This window comes from Rhea americana, unplaced genomic scaffold (genome assembly GCF_003343005.1).
Source record: "Rhea americana isolate MKP2758 unplaced genomic scaffold, rheAme1 scaffold_426, whole genome shotgun sequence".
Lineage (NCBI taxonomy): Eukaryota > Metazoa > Chordata > Aves > Rheiformes > Rheidae > Rhea > Rhea americana.
The window spans coordinates 237,944-261,511 of record NW_028186564.1 but is presented as its reverse complement, the minus strand read 5'-3'; the positions used below and the strand labels follow the sequence as shown (position 1 = coordinate 261,511).

At 49.7% G+C, this 23,568-nt stretch overlaps 1 protein-coding gene across 1 annotated transcript; it reads right to left on the bottom strand.

The window, feature by feature from the left end:
• Nucleotides 1-177: 177 nt before the first annotated feature.
• Nucleotides 178-20,166, bottom strand: NGEF (neuronal guanine nucleotide exchange factor). The gene is made up of 11 exons (XM_085315297.1): nucleotides 19,876-20,166; nucleotides 13,074-13,234; nucleotides 12,702-12,854; nucleotides 10,487-10,616; nucleotides 9,614-9,688; nucleotides 7,304-7,393; nucleotides 6,003-6,166; nucleotides 4,782-4,937; nucleotides 2,156-2,235; nucleotides 1,639-1,743; nucleotides 178-1,184 (listed from the first exon to the last, which is right to left on the bottom strand). Exons 2-11 carry the CDS (start codon nucleotides 13,229-13,231, stop codon nucleotides 1,012-1,014), a joined length of 1,284 nt encoding a protein of 427 aa, XP_085171423.1. The 5' UTR covers nucleotides 13,232-13,234; nucleotides 19,876-20,166; the 3' UTR covers nucleotides 178-1,011.
• Between the last annotated feature and the right edge of the window lie 3,402 nt (nucleotides 20,167-23,568).

Sequence of the window (23,568 nt, the reverse complement as noted above, 5' to 3'; positions counted from 1 at the left end):
GGCCCGCGCGTACGGCGGCGCCTGGAAGGCTCCGCCGCGGAAAGAGGCCGAACCACCGCTGATCGCCGAGGGCGCCGGCGGCCGCGAGGAGGGAGGGGGCCCTGGGCCGGGCCGGGCGCGGGGCCACTCCAACGGCAGGCGGCTGCGGCAGGCGGCGGGGGCATCGCGCTCCCCCCCGGCCGCTCTCGGCGCCCTGGGCTCCATGCGATGCTCAGCGCCACGGCCGGCAGCAGCGATCACCCGGCTCCGCTGGCGGCAGGGGATTCGCTTATGTACACGGAGGCGAGCCTGGGCGCGCGGGCAGCGCCGGCGGGGCCTTCCCACCGCCCCCGGGACGGGCTCCGGGGCTCGCGTCGCCCCCTCGGCTCCCGCGGGCTCCTCGTCGGCTGGGGCCGACCCGGGAGGTTTCCACAGCGGGTCGCTCGCCCGGGCGCGCCGGCGCTCCCCGTGTCCCTCGGTGCGCTCCGAAGCAGAGAGCGGCGGGCGCCGGGCGGCCCACGGAGGCTCGGGAAGGGGGGGGCGCCGCGCCGGGAGCCTCGAGGCAGCTCCCGGATGTGCCCGGAGGCGTTCGGGAGGGCAGCGACGTGGGTCAGGGCGGCGAGGCCAGGCTTCGGGGGGGGGGCGTTTGGCCAGGAGCAGGTGCAGGGTCGGCCCTCGAAAGGGGCCCCGCGGAAGCAGGATGCCTGGGGGATGCGTCCCAGCCACGGTGCCGACGGCCGCGGTTTCCGTCCCCGAAGGGCAGCGTTAGGGGAGCCCCAAGCGCGCGGGCGCTCGGCCCGGGCGACGCTCTCCGGAGTTGCAGCGCGTCTGGGGAGGGTTGTTTTAGCCGGTTCAAAGCGCTGGTCTCCAGGGCAGGATTGGCGCTGCGCGGGGGAGCCCAGGAACCGGAGTCGGGTTGCTCGGGGGGCCCCGCGCTCAGCCGGGCCCCGCGGGCGCTGCCGCGTCCCGCCGGCCGGCAGCCTCTGCGCTCTGCCCTCGCCCAGAGCCAGAGGCGCCCGGGGACGCCGGCGGTCACTGGCGATTCCGGCTGCCCAGTTTCTTCCGCTGGCTGTCGTCCGACTTGTGCACCCGGAAGCATTCCTTCAAGTTCTGGGCTCGGATTTTGGGGTTCAGGATCTCCTCCCCCATAGAACTGGGGAACCAGCCCCTCTCTTGGTCGTGAAGACGTTCCCCAAATATCCAACCTGAGCGGAGATGGAGAAGGGGATAAATCGGGAAGGACCGGCCCTCGCGCCTGTGCCGGGACAGCCGCGCGTGAAAACGCCTCCGGAGCTGCCAGGGCTTTCGGGAAGCCGCCTCCAGCACTGGGCAGCCTGTGCTGGAGGAGACCCGGCTCGTAAACGCAGCTGGCCCAAGCAGCGCCGCGTCTGGGCAGCCGGGTAAAGGGACGCGAGGAGAGAGCAGCCGCTCAGCTCCCCGCGGAGCCCCTGCCGCCACAGGAGCGACCCCCGGCAGGGAGCCAACGTGACCGAGTTCCCCAGCCGGGCCAGGTGGACGCGAAGCGGCAGCAAGGTAAGAACAGCCCTGGTTACAGTCAGGGTGGCTTTGCCAAGCATCAGGCGAGGGAGCAACTCCCCGACTGCCTACAGCAAAGCCCTGCCCTCCAGCAGGGCCCCCAGGCCCGGCCCTCGCCCTTACCGTCGTCTGTCTTGTCCAGGATGTTGAGGACGTCCGCCAGCTCCAAGGAGAGCTCGTCCGGCTCCTGGGCCATGTACGGGTGGACACACTGGATCTGCGGGCAGTCTGCCAAGCGACGGGGCAGGGGTGAGGGACAGCGAGGCAGGAGCCCGCAGGGGGCCCGCAGGGCGGAGGTGGGTGCAGTGCTCTGCAAACGGCCCCGCCAGCCGGCTGCAGGCCCTGACGGGTGCCTAGAGCTGAAGCTGCCAGAGCCGTGGAGGCCAAGGGGGACCCTAGCAGCAGGGCCTGGAGAAGCGCGTGTACGAGCAGCTCGCTGGTGCGAGCCTCCTGCTGTTTGGGAGGGATGGGGAGCACTGGCACCACCCCAGCTGCAGGGGAGCAAGGTCAAGGCCAGGCACAGGGACGAGCTGCGTCAACGGCGGAAGGACAAGGGGCACCCAGGGAGAGGAGGCTGGGGGAGAAGAAGGTGCTCTGGGGCAGGGGTGAATTGCTCCCCAGGCCCCGTGTTGTCTCTTACCAACGAGTCTGGACGTAAATGAAACAAACTTGGTTCTCCGGTTCGGGGCTAACGAAATCATCCAGCGTTTCATCTCGCTCCTGGACAGAGAAGACAAACAGAGGCTGTGAGCTTGAGATGGTCCTAGGGACCCTGGATCTCCCAGGCAGCCCTCCACTCCTAATTCCTCCTCTCCCAGCCCTTCCACGCCTGTCCCCCGGGGTCCTGGACCTGTCGGGGCTGCTGGACCTGCAGGGGGCATCCTGGTGGCCGTTTGGAGGGGAAGGCCGAGGTTAGAGCTGACGTGCCGGTGCCCTGCCGGCTCCGCCGCTTTTCAGGTGAGCAGAACGCGCGGTGCGGCCACGGTGCCCAGGCCGGCTGTGCCCAGGCCGGCTGTGCCCGCGGGCGGCAGGCGCTGCCTCTGGGGAGCAGCACGGCTCCAGAGCGCCGGCGGCAGCAACAGCGGCCCGGCCTCCTTTGAGCCCTGGGCAGCAAAGGCAGCTCCTGGCTCGGCTGGATCAACAGGAGCTGCTTCTCCCGGGGAAACGCAGCTAGAGGAACCATCTCTTCCCACAGTCGCTGTGTGGGAACGTTTCAAGGGCAGAGCGGATGAGTTCGTTTGCAGACGAACGTTGCAGTGTATCAAGGGTACCGCTCGCTTGGCAGCGGATGAGACGACAGCGCCGTGTGAACGCGTTGCTAGATCCAGCACGCTGTTACTGAACGCGAAACCCTGCCTGCAGCAGGAGGGTGAAGGTTTCACAGGCGCTGGAGAAGCCCAAGCATTGGCGCTCCCTCGAGGCCTCTGCCAGCCCTGCTTGGCAACGCTGCAGCTTCTGCCTCCAGCAGCAGCTCTGCCACCTCCGCCCCGGCCCCGAGGGAGCCAGAATTTTCTGCCTCCTTGGATGGCAGTTTTAAAACCTGAACTTGACACACATCTAAAGCCACCAGAGCGTCCTCTGGGAGGAGAGGCCTAAAAGGGAGATGTGAAGGACGAGCGCCGACAGGCTGATCCGCAGGGCTGGGAACACCTTGTGCTTTGGGCTGAACGGCAGCACCAAGGACCAGTGAATCCCCCTGCGGCAGCCCCTCGTGCCACAGCGAGGTGCAGCGTGAGGGCCCCGTGCGCTGAGCAGGGCCACACAGAGATCAGCCCCACCGAGGGTCTCGGCGCAGTCGTGGCCCCGGCTGCAGGCTGGGCTGGCGGCCTCGCACGCAGCTCCTTGCAGGGCCCTTCGGAGCCGCCCGGCAGCCGCTGGCTCCTCTCAGCCCTGCGACCCAGACGCACTAAGCTCTGCACGGTATCCGCCTCCCTCTAGCAATTCTTCAGTTTTCTACACCCAAACTACTGGTTTGTGCCCACAGCATCCCTGAAGCTTGGGAACAGCAGCCTTCAGCAATCGCTACACTGCATCTCAGCACACAGAGCCCTGCTGGCAAGCCGTGTGCTGGGCCTCGCTGTGGCTGTCAGCAGACAGGGCAGGACGCCGAAGCGCAGAAATGCAATCGCCTCCCCTGAGCTGAGATGGACCCTGGCCTGGTTTATTGGTCTCTGCACAGCTCAGTCTCGTGGACATCAAATGTGTTTGCCCTGCATAACGTGACTGACGTCTCTATTTTCAGTACAGCAAAGCTACAGTCACGTGTTTGGAGGGCAGATGCAGTTGCTTGCCGTGCTGCGGGCTCGTCCTCCTGATCCAGGCACTGCACCGTGGTGAGGGCTCAGGGTGCAAACCAAGGCCTGCAGCAGGAGCTGGGCAAGGATCCCAGTCGGGGCTGGGACGTGGATGTCAAACGCTGGCCTCCTGAGGGCAAAACAACATCCAGCTGAGAGCCCACATCATCTCCAGAGGCTGTTTAGCTGGTGGTGCAGATACACCTGTGTGATACACCTGTACAGTGCAGATACTGTGCCTAGAAAACCACGCGCCTGGTAAGAAACTGGGAGCAGTGAAAAAGCCAGACCCTGAGCTCTGAAGCAGTCACGCTGGCGATAGTGTGGTTGAATCATTTGCCCAGTCTGAGCTTTTGGGAGCCTGAAGTGAAAAAACAGTGAGTCAGAAAACCTGTAGCCAAGGAGACAAGGAGGCCCCGAGCAGCACAAGGGCTGCTGCAAGATCGTGGTTGCCTGCAGAAGGCGCTGAGGAAGAGGCCTCTCCTCCTGCCTTTGCCCACAGCCAGGAGCCGCGTTGCTCCACAGGGCTGACCAGGCATGACCGCAGTCTTTGTGAACGAGCCCACTGAGCCGGCGGCAGCATAGCTGCGCAGTGTTAGGTCTTGCTTGCTTTTACTCTCTGAACGTGCCACAGGCTGTAAATCAAACGGACTCCTCTGTGGGGGCCGATTTCTGACGCCTCTGTCCCAGAAAGCAAAGCGCCTGTTCTCCCCAGGATGCTCCAAATACCCCGCTCAGGAGAAAAGTCTGCCTAGTTCAGTAGCGCCTTTCAGCAGGAGAGACCGAAAGCAGCCTCAGGGGAGCGGTGCTGGGCGGAGGGGTTTGCAGGGCTGGTGGCAATGGCCTAAGCCCAGCTGCTGCAGGGAGATCTCTGCCTGCCCGATGCTGCAAGGCCTGGGGGCTGGTCCTGTGCAGGCAGGGCGCACGGGAGAGCAACGCTGAGAGCCGGCAGCGCGACTGTGTCGTACTCACTGGGACGATGCCTTCAGCATGTAGCTGACCTCCCGGTCGTCCGCGTTCTCCAGCAGCCTCAGGATGAAGACGTTGGCCAAGCTCTGCCCCTGGTCTTCTAACTCTTCTACTCGAAGGAGTCCCCGGGGTGCTGAGTCGAACACTTGGTACTTGTCCCTGGGAGAGGTTTAAAGAAAGGATTAGCAAAACTCTGCAGTTATCACAGGAGAATTTGGCTTCAGCCACCCAGGACTGTGCTGGGGACACAGAATGGGAACTTCTGTACAGCAGGAGGAGTAAAAGATGTCCTGCTACAGGCAGGGATAGGCTGGTGGCTACAAAACCCCACTGCACAGCAAGAGACCCTCTCCTCGCCCTGCCATAGGCATCCCGCATGGCCTGGAACAAGTTGCTTCCTCTGCATCTGAGCTCCCCGTGCACGAAACACAGATGGTGCTCCCTCAGAGGGGACTGTAAAGCTTAACCCCTTCCTACTTGTAAAATGCCTCTGTGGTTTCTGGATGTAAGCTGCCACAGAAGCAAAGCATTTCTAGGCATACAGACACTGCGGCAATGTGTTTATTAGAAACATTGGACTGGTGCGATGCTCCCTACCGGTGAGTCTCGTTAATGCCACCAAGAACGTGCTGTTCTCTGGGACCCATCTGTTTGTGCTGCTGTATTTCACTAATCTCTAGTTGCACAAGACATGGTCCAAGGAACGATGACCGTCTCCTCCTCCCGAGGCAGGTTACGCAATGCCAAACACAATCTCTAGCCTTAGGCCTAAGTTTATACCCCTTCCTACTGCTTGGACTTCCTGGTCTGCTTTCTAGATGTTTAACTGGCTAAATCTGAGCAGCTCTTCAAGCTAGCAATGAGATCAAAAAAAAAAAAAAAAGAAGAAGAAAAAAAGTCACTGCCCAACAGGAAGATAGCCCTCTTGGGTCAGCCCACCAGCTGATGTAACTCACTGCTGCTCTGCAGAAGCTCTTGGATATGGGGAGACCCGGCCCAAAGTCTGTGAAGTCCTGTCAGCAGTAAAGTTTGGGCTGGGGAAAGCTGTGCCAGCCATGAGCAGCAACTGCTCACCAACTGCACCCAAAGGCAAGGTGACTGCTGACTGAAGGAGGAGGAACAGTGCCTGGCACAGGACGGGGACACCACGTCACTGCTTTGATAAACCTGTGGGCAAGCAGGAAGTCTGAAGTGCTCCACGTGCCACCCAAATCCTGCACTCACCCGGGAATTTGCCTGCATATTACCAGCAGGTCGTTGAAAAGGAACAGGTAGATTTCTCTGAAGAGTTTCTTGGTACGAAGCGTACGTGATGTCTTTGGACCGTTCATTTGCTGCAGTTCCCCCTGCTTCAGGAGCCAGCGGGAGTGCGAGATGATGGGCACGGACTAGACGTGAGGGAAAGACAGCAAAGATCAGAAGAGCAGCAAAGCCCCACGGGCTTACGCACTCGAGATGCTGAAAGCAACGGGAGACGCAGAAGGGCAGGCAGGGGGCTCCCGTCACCACAACGCGCGCTGCAGGGGACGGACCAGAGCAGCGCCGAGCGGCCGGTGCACGCTGTCATCCACACCTCAGCCCAGCACAGCGCTTAGCGAGCTCAGACAAGGCCACGGCTGAGGGGCCCGAGAATGATCAAACACCAAAGCAAGGACGGGGCTGCTGAAGCACCGAGTGCTGCATTTAACCACCAGGCTGTACCCCGTACGGCCTGTGGGATCCCCTGTCTGAGCCTTCCTGGTCAGGGATGCTGCAACCTCCAAAAATCTATATTTGGCCTTTTCGCTACATGTTTCTGCTGGTTTCTGTCTCAGCCAGGATCTGATTCTGTCCAAGCAATCAAAGTGCAACAGCACTTTGCCTGGGGTTTTAATCACATAAACAATTAAGTTAAAAAACAGAACCCCAGTACAAAGGTCATCTAATATAAGAAAAACACTTCCAGTTAAATGACTGAAATACTGGAAAATATCATCGTAACTGCTGCCCTTTCTGCCTTCACTCCTGCCACATGCTCATCATACAGGGCTGAACAGAAATTATGAGACAGCCTCTATTTTGGTATTTTCCAGCTTTGAAGTGTTTTACTTTGTAGCTTTAATTTTCCTTTAATGTCATTTGCAATGTAAAATGACAGCCAAAAGCTGAGCTGCATTTTGAAGAGCGGTAAAAGCCAGAGCCAGAACCAATGTTGGAGCAGGAGCTACCTTGTCACGGTGTGACACAGTGTCACACCTCTGTACGTGCACAACACAGCTGGCTCCAGGGTGGCCCCTGGCCTCTGCGGTGCATGTGCTTTGAGACCACCCACCACCACCACCATTCTGGTGCACGTGTGGATGCACTGCCCGCGGTGGCACCATCCCCTCCAACAGCTTAGGAGCAGGACAGCATGGACCAGGCAGGGCCCTGCCACCACCGGACACTCCCTAAAGAGTGTGACCAGGTTACTAGTGTGTATGTGTGCACAATGCCCAGATGCCGCTGGGTCATGCTCTGCAGGGATTACCAGCCCACGCTCGTACCTTGATCTTAAATTCCAGTTTCTTCTGGATGCTGATCATCTGCTCTGTTCGGCTCATCTTCCTGACACCTTCGTTACATGCTTTCACCACCTGGGAAAAGAAGAGAGCAGCAGGATTTACCTCCAACGGCCCAAGCAGGTAAGCGAGGATTGATAACACGGAAAGGGCTGACTGTGACGGGGGAACGGGCAGATGTTAACGCGCTGTCTTCCCAGGTGTCTCCTTAAAGCTCTGGTAGAGATTCTGAAGCTCGTAGTGGGTATTTGGAGACGTGTAAGGGCTGCAGGAGCTGGACTGGGCCCTGTGGGAATGCCAGATTGGGGCTAGTATTCCTCCCCGCTGTCCGCATCTCCAGTATGGCCCGAAACATCCATTTTACCCGGGTGCCCACAAGTTGTGGGAACTGGAAAGCCCAGTGATACGGCCTAGAGGAGCCTTGTGATCTGCAGGCTCTGTACAGCGCTGACACAGGGAGCAGCCCTGGTGTGAGCTGATCAGCATCGGGGACTGACTGAGCCAGGTTCTTCCATCAGCACTATATGCTCATGGAAAAAACAAAAAGAACAGAAGAGGTTACAGCTGAAAGCTGAATATCAGAGGACATTTTAGATGACTACATTCAGCTATTGAACAGACAGCATTAAGCAACGCTCCTGGCTGCGCAGCAAAGGCAACAGCTCATTTGCCAGCTTCTGACATGCCATGTATCTTCTCTTCTTTGTCCCCAACATTTAAAACAAGAAGCACACACACACACACACAGTATCATTTTCAAGGAGAGGACGAAGCCAAAGCTTGTCATTTCAATGACTGAAAGGCTGTGGTTCTGCCAAGCAGTGCCAGATGCCAAGGCTACGAAACCTCTCGGGGAGGAGACGTCCGTGCTATAGAGTCTGGCTGTGTCCTGAGTACAAACTTCCCATTGACAAAACACAGCTAATGTGCAGGCAGTACCCAGTTACCGGGCCCTTAACCTAGATGCCACTGCCTGTTTCATAAGGATCAAATCTCTTGAGAATGGACTAGTTAGAAAAATTACGTTGGAGAACAAGCTCCACTTTATGCATGCTGTGTTTCTGCTACTGAAAATCCACCAGAATACCAGCAACCGAAATTGTGGTCAGCTCCTACCTACCAAATAGGACACTTACAGAGAAAGGATGTACCAGCTGGCCTCTGTTATAATGACTGTACCTAGCTGGAAGTTAGGCTTGTAAACTTTAATATTTACAGATAAGCAGCCATGTGAAGGAATTTATGAAATAGTTTGAGTGAGTCATTGACAGATGAATACAAAAAGAGTTTTTCTCTGGCAGCAGTGGTAGTCATCTGTGTACTGCAGCGACAGCTTCCTCAGGCTTTTGACCAATGGAAAAACAAGTGGCTACCAGATACATGAGGAGGGAATCTGCAAATGCGAAGTAATGCCAAGTATTTATCATTGCTAAGGTCTCCTTCTTTGTCCTAAGCAACACCAAAGCATACGCTTCCTAGTTCAGGGCAAATTCCAGATCCCATTAATGGCTTTGTGTGCTAGTATTTCAGTCGAAGCTATAGACATATCCTGAGGCTGATGTTCTGCCACAGTTTTCGATTTAAAATGTTTATATTGAACTGCAGGATTCAGGATACCCCAAGCTCCTGATGAAGCAGGCTCCTGCAGCACCCCGTCCCAGCCCACGCGGCTGCCTGGCTGCCGCCAGTTCCTCACCATTCAAACACGTAGCCTGGCGGTGGCAACACCCTCCCTGACTGTGTCAGGAACAGCCCAAATGGAAAACACCCCAGATACCTTCCCAGTGTGTTGTGCACAGCAGTAACTAGCACAACTGAATTGTGCCTGCCCGCCACACCTACCTACCAGCTTCAGGGAAAAGGGCTAAATACAGGCTTAAGCACTTGGTTAAGGAACTGCTATTTCTTAGGTCACAGGAGGAAACCTGACACAGTTGTACTCCGCTGCCTCTTGCAGCTAATTACATTTCTCTGTGGCACCCATCACCTTCAGGTAGCTGTAAAAACAGTCTGTGTTCTGAAGACCTCAAGGGGAAATATTTTCTCTGTCCTTCCCTACAGAGGAAGCATATAAGTCTGTTGTTAGCAGGGGATTCCTCACCACTGACATCTAACAGCTGCCAGACCCGTCCAGCTGTGAGAGCAAGGAAGATGTAAAAGAAATCACTCCCGAGATGCTGCATCAGGATTCAGTGGGGCAGCTCCAGGAGCGAATACGGTTTGGAGGTCTTTACTAGAAAACTGAGCATGAGCAGTTTATTTTTCATGGCCTTCAATTAGTTCTTTCAAACTTACTGTTTCCAGCTCCTTATGTGCATCCAGGGCAGTGGTTTCCCTCTCAGACTTCTCTTCCACTTTCTTCAAAATGTTCTGCAGGGGAGCAAAGGCTGTGTTAACTCCAGTCCTGGTCTGATAGCACAGAAAAGTCTTTGCTATCCTCAGAGTTATTTTTGGCCATCAGCCTAATTACAGGGTGGGTGATGGAGTACAGTGACTTTCACCTCTTACTTCCTGTACTTTATTAAATGCTGTTCCCATCTGACAACTATCCCATCTGATCTAAAAAGGAATATAGCAGGTAGATGCCTATTTTTTTAAAAAAATATTTGCTAGAGCCGGCCGTAACAGATAGTGTTATTGGTTATCTGGGTGCAATAAGATCATTTGGGAATGAGCTGTTTCCTCACCCTTAGAAGCATGTCTTCCAGCACAGGGTTTGGACATGCTGGGAAAGCACAGGAGGAAGACGACTGCCACAGAAAGGCTCACCAGCGCCTGGTCCAGCCAACCGTGATGTCAGGTACTACACATGGAGCGTTCCCATGTCCTGCAGCTACTCTGCATTGTGCATCCGTGCATCCATGTCCTTCCATCAGACACCTGAGTTAATAGGATCATAGCTACCCCTTTTAGCAGCTCTATGAAGTTCCCTTTCAGCTCCTTTGTTCAATAAAAGCTACGTGGCAAATTCAGCATGAATTTGAGAGGGTCTCTGGGGAACTGAGAACACTTTTGCATAGTTGTTGAGAAGTCTGATTCTGTGGAAAGGCTTCGTCCAGCTCTAGGCTTGATCTTGGCTGTACCTAAGCCTTGCATGTGACTGCTGGATAGGGGAGTTCTGGGAGTAATCCAGAAGACCCTCAATATGACAGAAGAGCAAAACTCTACCTGCACTAACAGCTTGAGTCGAGTGATCCTTTGAAATGGCAAAATCAGGAAGGAAGAAAAGGACAGGCCTTTGCACTTGGGATCCAGCTCCAGCTGTGATATCACTTCCCGGAAAGCTGGCTTGTCCTGGCTGAAGACAGAGAGGAGAGGGTTTTCAGTGCTACCCTGCCCGTCACGCTGCTCTGTAGGTGGCGACGCAAAAGCAGCCTGGTCTCAGAGCTATAATCTGCCAGGCCTCTCCCAAGAACAGAAAAGAGGGGAGGATGGGACTGAATGCTTCTAGGTGTATTTTGATTTAAACCCAGAACTATTTATAGTGTTGGGGGATGGAAAAAATAGACGTTTAATGTACAAGCTATGTTAGTGGGTTCACATGTGTAGCACATCTAGCTTAGCAGCATACGCTGTGTGTGTAGGTGTGTATGAATGGGGTGTGTGTCCAAGTAGATGAGTCAGCGGCATAATTACATATTTTTTAACAGTTGGATTTCTGTGACAAGATGAAATTCACACAGTCGTAAGAACAAGACAAGCCACAACACAGCTCAAACTTTGCTACTCTTGGCTGCTTAGCAGGAGGATGGAAATCGTACATGGCCTGAGGACACAGAGGAGCAGGCTTGCTGCTAGAAACCCACCTGGCTATCCTTGAGCCCTCCTGGATGGCGGTCACAGCAGGTGAGCGTGTTGCTGGGCTGCGCACAAAGCTGCACAGAGCAGTTGCACAAGCCCCAGCTTGTCAAAGTCAAAGGCAACACCTCCTGGCAACTGTGAGGCCCTGCCTGAGGAAGACTTGCACTACCGGGGTCCTGGGCTGGTGACAACAGCATGGAAGTGAGTACCTTACTAACTGTACAAAACCTCTCTTTGCTGCGTGTGACTCACACCGCTCCTAGAGAAGTTCTAAGTGTTTCTCTCTGCTGTGACAGGTACTCATGTCACTCTGTGATTTACCAGAGCCACAGCAGACTGGACTGCATGTGTCTAAGAAACACAGCCAAATGTGAAGGAGCAGTGACACGTGTCAGGGTTTGAGTTCAGCCAAGGGCTGCAAAATCCTTGTGCTAGCTTGAAGCCTGTAGAAGAGAGTCTGTTCTTTTCAATTTGCTTTAAGTTCTCCCTCAGATCAAGAAAATGGTACCCTATAAATTCCCGTCCAGGACCTCCCCCAACTCCAACAGGTCCTTTTCAAGCTCAGTTGATCCAACCTATTGCTAGTTCACTTCCGAGTATTTATCTAATAGCTCTAGACAAACCATTTGTATTCTGCAGCTATTTTGCTCACCTCTGACTCAGGAAAACCCTGCGGTACCCTGCTTTTGAAGAGAACAGTCGGCCAAGTTCAGCAGAGGCTCTGCTTAGTATTGTATAGAGGCTTAGTATTTTTTGCCTCAAAAGCTGGAGAGCAGGGAAAGGAAAGGATTAGGGCTTATTACACTCCCCTGAACCAGCTGCTACTGGAAAGGAGGGAAGGAGGGAGGAAATACACAGGGCAGCTTGTGCAATGGGCTGTCCTGAAAAAATCCAGGACATTGTAACTGAAGAAAAATTAATTTTCATGCTGAAAGACAGGCTCATAGGGCACTCTGTCTTGAGCTGGTAAAACAGAATTCCTACCGGACCAAAGGACTCACTAAGCCTGAAAAATTCTGCAAGAATGTCTTGGATTATATCCTCAGGCCTAGGTAATGCCTGAATGTGTATTACCAGAATGTAAGGAAAACAGGATTGTGCTTTGGGTTTTTTTTTTTTTGTTCATTTTTAATTTTAAGAAAAATTTTCTTCTAGAAAATAATTTCTCAATTCTGAGAAGGTCATAGGCCTTGCTGAGAAGCTCAGGAAAAGCAGTAGCTGTTCTTGTCATCAGAAAGCTGTGATTATGTTCTTGGCCCATCTATCTCTTGCCTCTACTTGTAGTTTAAAACTACACACACTTCACAACTTTGCGTTTCCAGACACACGGTAAATATTTCCCACATTTGGGAACTGCAGGCTCTGAATTTACTTGCTACGTTACTTACGCACTGTATCGCCACACCCTTACTGTAAAGCCTTTTAATCGTGTTTGCTTTTTATAGGTGCAGTGTAAAATCAGAGAAGAGGGAACTCCTGCTTCCATACCACTCAGCACTTTCTCATAAATATCCAAATTACAGGTAAATCTGTGGCCTATACAATTTTGGCAAGTAATTTAGCATCAAGCACTGGAACTCACAGAAGCTGCTTGTAAGCTCTCTCCTGGTAGGTCTGGTTGGAGACATAGGTGATGTACACGGAGAAGTGATTAACCGTATGCTGGTAGACAATGTCACACACATCTGAGATCACAATATTCTCCTCCACCCGCTGCTCGAGGTCCAACAGGAACCTAGATGAGAAACCAGAGCTCAAATTAATTATCACCTGCCTGTCCTAAGTAGTTTCCAGCAGCTCCCCTGGGGCTGAAAGCCATGAATATGTCCACAGGCTTTTTGGAGAGGTTGCAATTAACAGACTGCACCTGGTCAGTTCCATCATTTCTCTGCAAACAAGGCAACCTAAAAGGGTCTCATCCAGCCGGCCAAAAATCCAGCAGCAGTTGACTTACCGCTCGCTAACAGCCATGACATCAAGCACATTGGAGAAGAGGATGTGTGCCTCAGACTGATGTAAGATCTTTTTCAGACGTTCATTCTCCATGAAGTGAGACACCAGCAGGTTCAGACTCTTGTAATACGAGGCTTCAGAAGTAACCAGTTCAAACATGGCCTGGGGGAGAATCCCAAAGTCAGGAAATCAGCAGGTACTTTCTACTTTTACACAGAGGTACGTACTGTGCCGAAGGGAACATCTGTGCTGCGCACAGTCCTGGACACTGCACCGTCCCCTCCAGGCCCAGCGTGCAGGGAGAGGTAAGCACGCAATGACATTTGCTTTGTGTTACACAGGACAGTGACTTGAACAGGGAAGGAGACATCCTCGCTCCGACTTGAGCCCAGGACTGAACAGAGACCCTCCACCTACCTCCTCCTGCCTCCCTCCTAAGCCATTTGTCTGGCCACAATTCCTTCCCCGAATCTCCCCAGCAGATTTTCTCTCTATTTCTCACGAAGTCCAAGCAGTCTGATTTTGTGTGCCGGCAGGCACCTAAGTGCTTCTTGGGCTCTCCCTTCCCTGTCAAGGGAAAGAAGCTGCTCAGTAAACATCAGCTTACTGATCACCGCACACTGCAGTTCCGGTGTGCGATGCGCTTCTTGGGGCACACGTAACCCAGATGTACAGCTGTGGTGCTCCACGGCCCTATGTGTTCCCTGACACTAAGGAAATGCAGCTAGTACTGCCCACGCGAGGGCTCCTGCCAGCCCCAGACATACCCTTTTCTGGCTCCCTTCAACAGGGACTGGGAGAAGACGTACTAGTCCCTAACTATTACAGTAAATTATAAATAATCTCCAAGTTCTAGCACTGGCTTCTCCTGTTAAAAGAGAAGTGCATGGTGAAAAGCCTGCCCTCCCTGGGCCAGGGCTGTGGTCTGGGGAGGCAGAAAGACAAACTGATCGTTTGGTTCAGAGATAAATCGTAAGTTAATGAGACGAGGACGTAAAGCCTTCTGCCCGCAGCAGGCACTGCACTGGGTGACTGGGAGACTCAAGATCACAATCTGCAGCTCTGCTGCAGCCTTTCATCCCTTCGGCAGCTTGCTAACTGCAGGCACGGTCAGCTACTACCCCAAGGAGCTCACTTGCTCACTAAATAAGTGTTTGTTGACTTTGTGCAGAATAGAGAAAGTAGATGATTACTGATCCAAATACTGACTCCATTAGTTCAAGTAAGGTTAAATTAAGATTCTCACAAGGGCTTCAGTGTGACAGAAAATCATTACAGCCTTCAGAAATTTGATGAAGTTGTGCTGAGGGCTCCTGGTCCTGGGGCTAGGCCATGCTGCCTTGACTGAAAGAGAAACCTTTTGGGAGGCCAGCAAAAGTCTCATTGATTGAGCAGCAGTGGAAAGTGGCATTTTTTATGTTGCACATATGGGAAAAATAGCCAGTAAGCTGAGGGGCTTTTTTTGTAGTTTGGGCCTTTTTGTTTTTAAAGAAATTATTTTAAATTTTCCATTTATCATTTTCAGGGCTTTTCCTGAAATGATCACTATGCATCACAGACAGACCCAAAATACTGAGAGGTGGGTTATACAGCTGACACTATACTACAGTTGGAAGGATGAGCATACTAACAAGGGACTGTTACCAGATCCAGAGCCACTAAAATATCAGTTAAATTGGCAACTCAGTAAGCTACTTTCTGAGTTAACTGCAGTTCTTCGTCAAGCTGGCAGCCTATGAAATATTCTCAGTGGGCAGTAAGTCAAACTAAGTAGGTGGTCCTCTGCTACACCAGAGCAGGAGGTTGTGCCTGAACAGCCCCAAGAAGGGAGACAGAGCAGAGGGTGGAAATGAATGTCCTTGGTCAGTGTACTCATAACTGTTGGCATTTAAGGAATGAAAAGATATATATATTTTTTTTTCCAAGGCCAGATTCCCAGAGAGGAAGGTGGAGGAGTATCAACTTGGCTTGTCTGAACAGCTTCACTGGGGTGTGAGAACCTACCTCTAGAGACTGACTGTGTCTGCTAAATGCACCATTTACAGGCTTAACAGTAAGATAAATCAGAGGACAAACAGAAGCAGGGTAAGATGTGACAAAGAATAAGAGAGGATGGGCTGAGACAGCAGCAAGTTCCTTCCAAATACACTGGGACTTGATACCACAAGTCCTTGTATACTTCTGCTTTCCAGACGCTCCAACCTAGGACTTTTCTCCTGCCAGGACTCTAATTGTGGGTGACTGGGAGAATCAAGATCACAATCTGCCACTCTACTGCAGCCTTTCAGCCCTTCAACAGCTTGCTAAACCTATAAGCTTGTTTCCTGATTTGCAGTCACAGAACACTCTCCATCCCCCCGCACCTACCTTCAGAGAAATACACTTGTGTTTGCTGTTCATTGTAGTGATGTGTCCTAGACCTGTACGGGCCTGTGTGGAGTGTAAACCATACCAAAAACTCCCCAAAACTCCTGGTAAAACGTCAGTGCACAGGGTTCAGGCGTAAAGGAGGTGCCAGGGAAAGTAAAGTACATCTCCATTGATTGGGACATGCTGCTGGAAGTATTCGCTATGGCACTTGCAAGATACAGATTTTTCGAGTTAATAATGAGATCCAGCTTGTCCTCTGCAGTCCCTAAAGTACCCAAATACTGACTCAAAACAGCCCAGACTGCTGTTTCCCTTTTGAATGGTAACCATGAACCACAAATCTCTTCAATTGGCTCCAAACATCCAACTATGCAACATAATGCTGATAATGCTGTGATCTCTGCAGAATAACTGAACTCTGCTGGCTCTAACCACAAAAAAAAAAAAAAAAAAAAAAAAAAGGCATAAGATTCTGATTTCAGAGTTGCAAAAATAACCAGAGAAAATTTGAACTAAATGTCAATTGATGCAATATTATCTTCCTGAGTCTGCAACAGTCTGAAACTATCTTTTGGAAACATGACCAGCGCTGTCCCATCAGTCCACAAGGTCGTGAACTTAAAATCTAACAGCCACACACATAAAAGCAGTAGTAATTATTTTCATTTCTTATTATTTTGGCAGAGAGGCTGAGAAAAGTAAGGAAAAGTGAAGCCTAAAAAAGAAGAAAATGTAGAAGATCGGCAAGAAAGGAGAAAGGAGTCACCAAAGCCATGAGTAAGTAATCCTACAGATTAAATTCCACATGAGACAATATGTTGTTTTATCACATAGATTGGAAATATTCATTTCCAACTATCTTTGATCTTCCTGTAAGCCACCATTTAATAAGGGGGACTGCTGGTCCAGCTTAGGAGGGATGTTGTTCTGAGCTGATACTGCGGCATCGGCTGCGACCAGCTTTCAGACTAGATTGTCTTCACAGGGCACCCCTGACCGTCTCCCGCTAGAGGAGCGGTCAGGCAGGCAGCCCAGTGAGAGGTCTGCCTGAGGAAGGGCAGCTACGTTTCACAACAAATTTACAGGTCTGGAATCTTAGGTTTGTTCAACACAGGAGAGAAAATTAAATCTTTTTTGGCCATTTTTGTGAAAAGGGAACATGAGAGAAAGGCTGCCTACCTGTCAGTCAGCGTGCTCTGCAGCAGAGAGGCCATGTCACTGCAGCAAACACCCAGGTTCAGGTCCCTCCCTTGTCTGAGCAAAGAAGGATTTCAGAGCAGCGCTTCTCTCTGATCCAAATTCACACTGAGCTATGCAGGTGCAGTCACTCTGTCTCTCTGCCCCCTTTTTCTAACATCAAAGCAACCTGAATCCAAATAACCCCTCAAGCAAAAACTTTATCAAAGCTCATACATCTCAGCAAAAAATAAAATGGCCCAGTTCAAAGATTGAGAATACTTTGCTAAACTTGTCTATCAATAAATTGTTTTGGCCAGTTCCACTCAGCCTGCAATCTCCTAAAATATGTAAGATGAACCCAGTGTAGGAAAATCGACAGCAAGCAGAAGAAGAGGGTAAAATGAAGAAACTATATCGTATATAAAACAAGGACAAATTGAAAGGTACAGAACTGAACAGAGATCAGAAGTTTCAGTGATTAAATGCTATTTCTTCCAACCTCTAGCTCACTACCTCTTCAAAACCTATTATCTTGATGACAATTTGTTTCAGCCTACATTTTATGTAATACAGGCAGTGTATTTCCTTTCTAGCTACTTGTTCCTCCTGCTACATATGTGCTGCCTGCCATTTGTTCCACATTGATTCCATGTCAGAACCCAAATAGCTTTGCTTTTGGCTTGTTCTACATTCTGTATCATTAACTGATCTTCTATATAGTTAAAAGAAAATCCTTGATGATTCATGTTTTGCTGTGTTTGATGCTCAACAGATGTCTGGATAATTAAAGCTACCCTATCAGTGATTTAGTCATTTCTGATAATTATTCCAGTACGGTGTAATTTTTGTATTTCCCTGACCCCTGTGGTCTGTTACGCATCCTTTGTTATTTCTTTTGTTCTTCCATTTTCTGCACTTTCGCCTACAGGTTTAGGGTTTTTTTTTTTTTTTTTTTTTTTTTTTTTTTTTTTTTTTTTTTTTTTTTTTTTTTTTTTTTTTTTGCTGCTCTCACATTGGCTCCAGAAGAAAAAGGCTGGGGAGGCTGAGGCCATCACAGTTTGAATCCTGTTTGAGTTCCCAGGGTTAACAAGCCATGCTGCATTTTCTTTTTTTTCCCCAAAAAACCTCCACTTGCCTGGCTCATTTGTTCCAACAGAGACAATAACAAATTGCCTTCCATGGCACTTTTCAAACATCCATTGCTCTTCCAGTCAGGTTTCTTGTTTCGATGTCTAGAAAACAACTGTGTCTTGTTTTTATCCCATGTTGACGACCTGCTTAGTTATTTTCAGTCATTGCCAATAACAACATCTAGATTCCTCTTCTTTGCAGGTGTCACCTTTATTATTCTTGTCACTGTCGTTTTGCAGGTTGCTGCAGATGAGCAGTCTTTTTTCTGACTGCTTAGCTCTGCTCGATCCCAGCAACTGTGTTGTTCTCTTCCTCAGCTATGAATAGGGATTTTTTTTTTGCTTCAACTTTCTTTCCATTCTTGCCAACGTATTCTCCACTCTTTCTGTTCAATATTTAGCCAATTTCACAGCTTTCTGGTTTTAGGTTATTTTATAATCTGTTACAGATAATTCCATATCAGATGGGAAGAAAACTTCAGCCCTGATAAATTACCATCAGGGGAAAGCGCAGCACTTCTTCTTTAAGGCAGCACTGTCCCATCTCCATCTGCCTTCTTTCTGTTGTTATTTAAGCAGAGAGAGGAAAATTCAGCAGACTTAATGGGCTGAATTCAGCAGTATATAATTTTTTTCCATAAAAGACCTACAAGTAATAAAATTCACTCAACAGAAATGGCAGTTTTTCAAATCTATAATGCAAACTTTCAAGCTGATGTTTCTCTGTGAATTGCTATCTTCATTTTGAAGTAGAAGGAAGAAGAAAGCTTGTAATTTTTCAGATGCCAGATTGTGTTTGTAATGCTGGCAGTTAGAAACACCGTGTTTTGCCAGGTAAACAGAACAAATCTGACATGGAAATAACCAGCGCAGAAGAAGGAGGAAAAGCAACAAGTCATTTTGGTCACCTTCAGCCATAACGCTGACACTCTAACGGTCCTTACTGCCAGCCTAAGCTACTCTATATAAACACCAGTCTCGCATTACAGGTGTGACTAACACAACTCTGCCCATCATACCCTTGAGATGCACAAAACAGGCCTTCCCTGTGTAACAGTGAAGTTACAGCCTTGGCCAGGACTACAGTGGAACCATATACACAAGCAGCTCATAAATTTGGATGGTGCAAATCCAAGTAAACTTCAAGGCAACTGTTCACACCCTGAGAAGTTCTTTAGCACTTTGGGTTCAACCACAAGAGCTAGGGTTGACTCGATATACTGGCAGGCTGCTCACACCAGAAGCAATCCTGGCACAGGAGGACAGCAGGACTCGCAGGGTCCAGCCTGTAGAGAGCACTGCTCGTACTACAACGCGCACCACACGCTGAGTAAGGCTTGTTCATCTCCACTGCGGGCTATGAACACAGTGCTATGCATTGACAAAGACTGCTCGTGCTCCCTACACTATCCAAAATAGCAACCAGTTGTAAATTGCTGCGTGAATGATGTTTTCATTAATTGTGGCAGCTACCCCCACCTACTATTCTCATTGCTCGATCTAGCCACGTAAATTAACAGCACGTGATTCTCAAATGGTGATGTCACTGCGCTGTGTGGCTAATACGCAGAGGCACCCGTCAATATTTTTGACTGAATTTAGTAGAAGAAAAGAGCCATTTCCTTTTTAGAGACAACAGACTCCAAGTATAAACATTTAAAAATAAGGAAGTTCGTCAATCTCTGTCTCTTCTCTTTCCTTTAATGCCATCACTTTTAAAACAGATTATAGTCAACTGTTGAATTCTTGCAAGAGTTCTGACAGAAAGTATGTTTCTTGCTAATAACATTTGAAGCACTATGAATCAAAAGCTCTGCTGCAAGAACCTCTTTGTTTTCTTTACGCTCCTTTGTAAATTGCTCCTAACCTTCATTCAGAAAAGGGAAAAGAAGCTTAATTGCTACATCAGTGTCTGAGAGCAACAGCATATAGACAACACCCTGCAGCTTCAAAGGACTAAGAAGCGCTAACCAGTGTGACATAATAAAAGTACACAACAGAGCAAGACTTGCCTATGACTGCCATGAAGCTTCTTTTTTTAAAAATCTTGATGATTCTATCTAATTGGCTCATACTCTTTTAAGGAACAACCCAGTTAAGAAACTCTCCACTTTCCCTCATTACCTCCTGAAGCTTGATCTCATCTGGCTGGAGGATGCTAAGGACCCCACTGCTCCGGATCTCAGGAAGATCCTGCCATAAGTTGAACCGGGAGGTGGAGTTCCTCAGCAGACTGATTTGAGGTGCCGTTTTGCTTTCAGTGGTGCTTGCAGGTTCTGTTTCAGATGGAGTTTCTTCACTAGCTGAATTCTCCTCAGAGTCTGTCTGTGAATCCTGCAGCCGCCTGGTTTCAATCTCCTGACGCGTAGATTTATCTCGATATTCCTGATACAAGAGCCCTAGAAGGTAATATAACAGGTTATGCTGAACAAAAGAGTAGGAATGCACTGAGGGAATGGATATTTATTTTGCATTAGTTTATCTCAGCAATGGTTAGAGAGATATCCCTTCCACGCTGTAAGAAAAAGCCAGTTATGGTATTCCAATTTCAACAAAAAGTAGAAAATATAAATGGAACACCATTTCTAAATCTAAAGTGTTGTCAACAGTCTGCTATCACCAAACATGTTAATAACACAGTCAGATGAATCTATGATCACTCAGAAGACATGAAAGAAGAGTTGTTTATTATTTGCCAGGCTTTTAAATGTCATCTTAAAAAAAAAAAAAAAAGGAGAGATTTTGCCATTCTCTGCAATAATATTATGTTACCAGTTAGATAAATAGATACATAGGTGTGCATGAGTGTATGTCTGAAAAGTAATAGAGCATATACTGAAATTACTTTAAAGGAGCATTTTAAGGCAGTGAAAATCCTTAAGGAGCAAACACTGAACGTTAGACAGGTCAAGCATCAGAACAGCAAAGCACTGGTCCTAGTTTAGGTCTGATTTCCTGGGTAGTTTTAGACATACTGCTTAATATCTGTCTCTTCCTTCTCAGTTTCTCAGAGGAGTGAAGATACTAAATCAATACTCAAAAGATTCCTGAATGCCACAGCACCAAAGAAAAAGCTATGAATTCATAACAACTTTCTACCCATCAGTCACACAGGGCTGTCTTCTGTGTTTCAAATACTAAGTTCAGGACCAGAGGAAATTGCACAGAATTTGTGAAGACTCCTGATTTCAACTGACAGTACCAAAAAGGTAGGAATCCTGAAATTCCTAGGCCAAGTAGAGAAGATTAAAGATTCTCTCTATGCCATATGGCTGCTATTAACTGTCCCATTTCCCTTTCTGAGCCACCTGTAGGACCCAGAATATTAACTGCTGGAATCTAAAATTTGATTTAGAAGATATGAAAAGACAGGAAAGTATGAGCCTGCTCTGAGTTACTCTTTTCACTTACTCATATTAAAGGAATCCAGTTTATGTTGTCTTTCTTGGTTAATACCAGAAGTTGAATGAATAAATATAAAAGCCCTAGATGTCAAAAAATATGTAATAGATTTTAATCCCTAACAAAACAGACAAAATATATCTGGTCAAATGTACTCATGATGCTGCATCTTGTAAGCAGATTTCATGTGTAATAAGGTGTGAGATAACTGGGTCAGGAGTTTGTCTAGGGAGGACAGAAACACAGTTGTCACCGCCTATTCAATCTCTGGACCAGTTTTCATGAGGCTCAGTACCAATCACTGTTAAAATTGTACTGCAGAAATGTGCTGGGGGAAAGCGCAGGCACAAGGACAGCAGTACCGCAGCCTGCGAGTGTATCCTGTTATCTGTTCTCCCTGGAAAGACATTCAACATTGGATTAAAATAGCAGTAAGGGTAGCTGTGCCTAGGAAACCATGCAGTCTTCTGTTAGCTTCCTACACGATAACCAAAGAGGAGACTTCCCCTGAAGTTTAGCATGCTGCTGCTACTTATATAATTCCTCTCTGCATCAGCTAGGCTTATACAGTTTTCGTAAATGCTTCTGCCTTTTAATCAGCATCAGTGAGGGTGCTGAGCATGTGGTGGGGTGGAAAGGCTCTCTGAGGAACGATGTGGAGAGCTGCTCTCAGTGGGACCGCTCGTGTCTGTAAGCTCATCCTGCGCGTAACGGCTCCGGTGCAGTAGGGCACTAGGTACTTGCTGCCCTACCAAACTGAGCACCGTCGAGTAGGACAGGCTTGGAAATAACACCCCGAGGCAGCACGGCCAGTGTTTGACTCAAGGCAAAACATATGGGGAAATCAGAACATAATCTATGTTACTCACACTGGAGATGATTGTACTTGCAGCCTCTGATTGTGCAGCCACATTGCGTTGGTGGGTCTGCCCTGCAAGTCACAGGCAGTTATGGCCATTTTGTTTGTATTTTATGTATGGTAATTTAGTCTCTCTTGTGCAGATCTGGAGACCAATCCATTAACAAGATCTTTGAGACAAATTCTTCTCTTGATTTTAAGGAAACAGAATCCAAACAATGAAATTGTTCTTGACCCACCAAATAGAGATGACCTGCTGAGCCTTCAGCTGCAGAGCAAAGGCACGTACTGACACAGAGAGATCTAACTGACTAAAGGCATCTACCACCACAACCTGTTCCGAAATGCCAGCAAGGTAATACATGTTAAAGAGAGAGCTGAACAGAGACTGACTGAAGCTCTACAACAGCAATAGTGGGAAGAAACAGGAGGGTGATACCAGGAGAAAGACAAAAGACAGGTAGGAACAAAAAGGATTGTGCTAGCAAGGATAAAAATACTAAATTTGATAGGAAAGGCACATCCAAACGTGAGTAAGCAGCTTACAGTGGGCAGAGCATAGGCTTAGATGATTTTGCCCGCAGTATTTTCATAGAGACAGAGAGAAGCCAAGACAGACGGAAACGAAGCAAGAGCGTATTGTCGATGAAGCAAGAAACAGTCATGGCAAAAGAGGGGTAACGTAACAGACGCAAGGTGAGGGAACAGGGCTTTGACAAGCTGAAAGAAGAGCAGCAAATTTAGGAACTGGCTAAATATACAGAAAGCAGCTGAGAGCAGTAGTTAAATATGACACTGAAGATAGGAAAATTTAGTGAAGGCTTGTGCTCAGTAAGGGAACAAGTGCGGAGTGTCGGAGAGCTGCACAGACTCCATCTGTTGCTTAATGTCCCAACCCGCACTACCGTTACCTGGCTAAGGATTAGTCGAGCAGCAGAGACTGAGTTGGTGTGGTCTGTTGATTAAAAAAAAGTGGTTGAGGCTGAACTTCATATGAGCTGGTGTTTACAAGGTTTGTACAGCGTCATATTAGACCTTTACCTTTGTGTTTATTCTGCTTCATTTTGGTATCCGTCTCCCTTTCCCAGCTCCCTTAAAAACTGGGAGAGGAACTGAAAAACTAGTTGCTAATTGTGGAAAACGCCCGCCGTAGAGAATTTGCTGTGCCGTCGAAGTAAATGTTATTACACTGAAAGCGATGCAAAATCTCAGGAGGTACAGAGACATTTTCTCCGAAATACTCTGCTCCACTTTCAGGCACAAAGTCTGCTAATGCCCTCGGGGCCGGACTAGCGTGCCCCGGCCGCCTGAGGTGACCTCTCGACGGGGTGAGAGCAGGATGCCTGGCTGTGAAACCCCCCCTCCTCCGCGGGGGGCAGGGGCAGACCCGCCTGCGGCCGTGCTGGCGGTGCAGGGCGGGCGCCGCTCCCCGCCGACGCGCCGCAGGTGCCCGCAGTGGGCCGCGCACGGCGCTTCGCAGCCTGTTTATCGCGCCCCTCCGCCAGCGCGGCCCCAGCAGCCCGCGGAGCTCCCGAAAGCGAAGGCGCCGCCGCGCT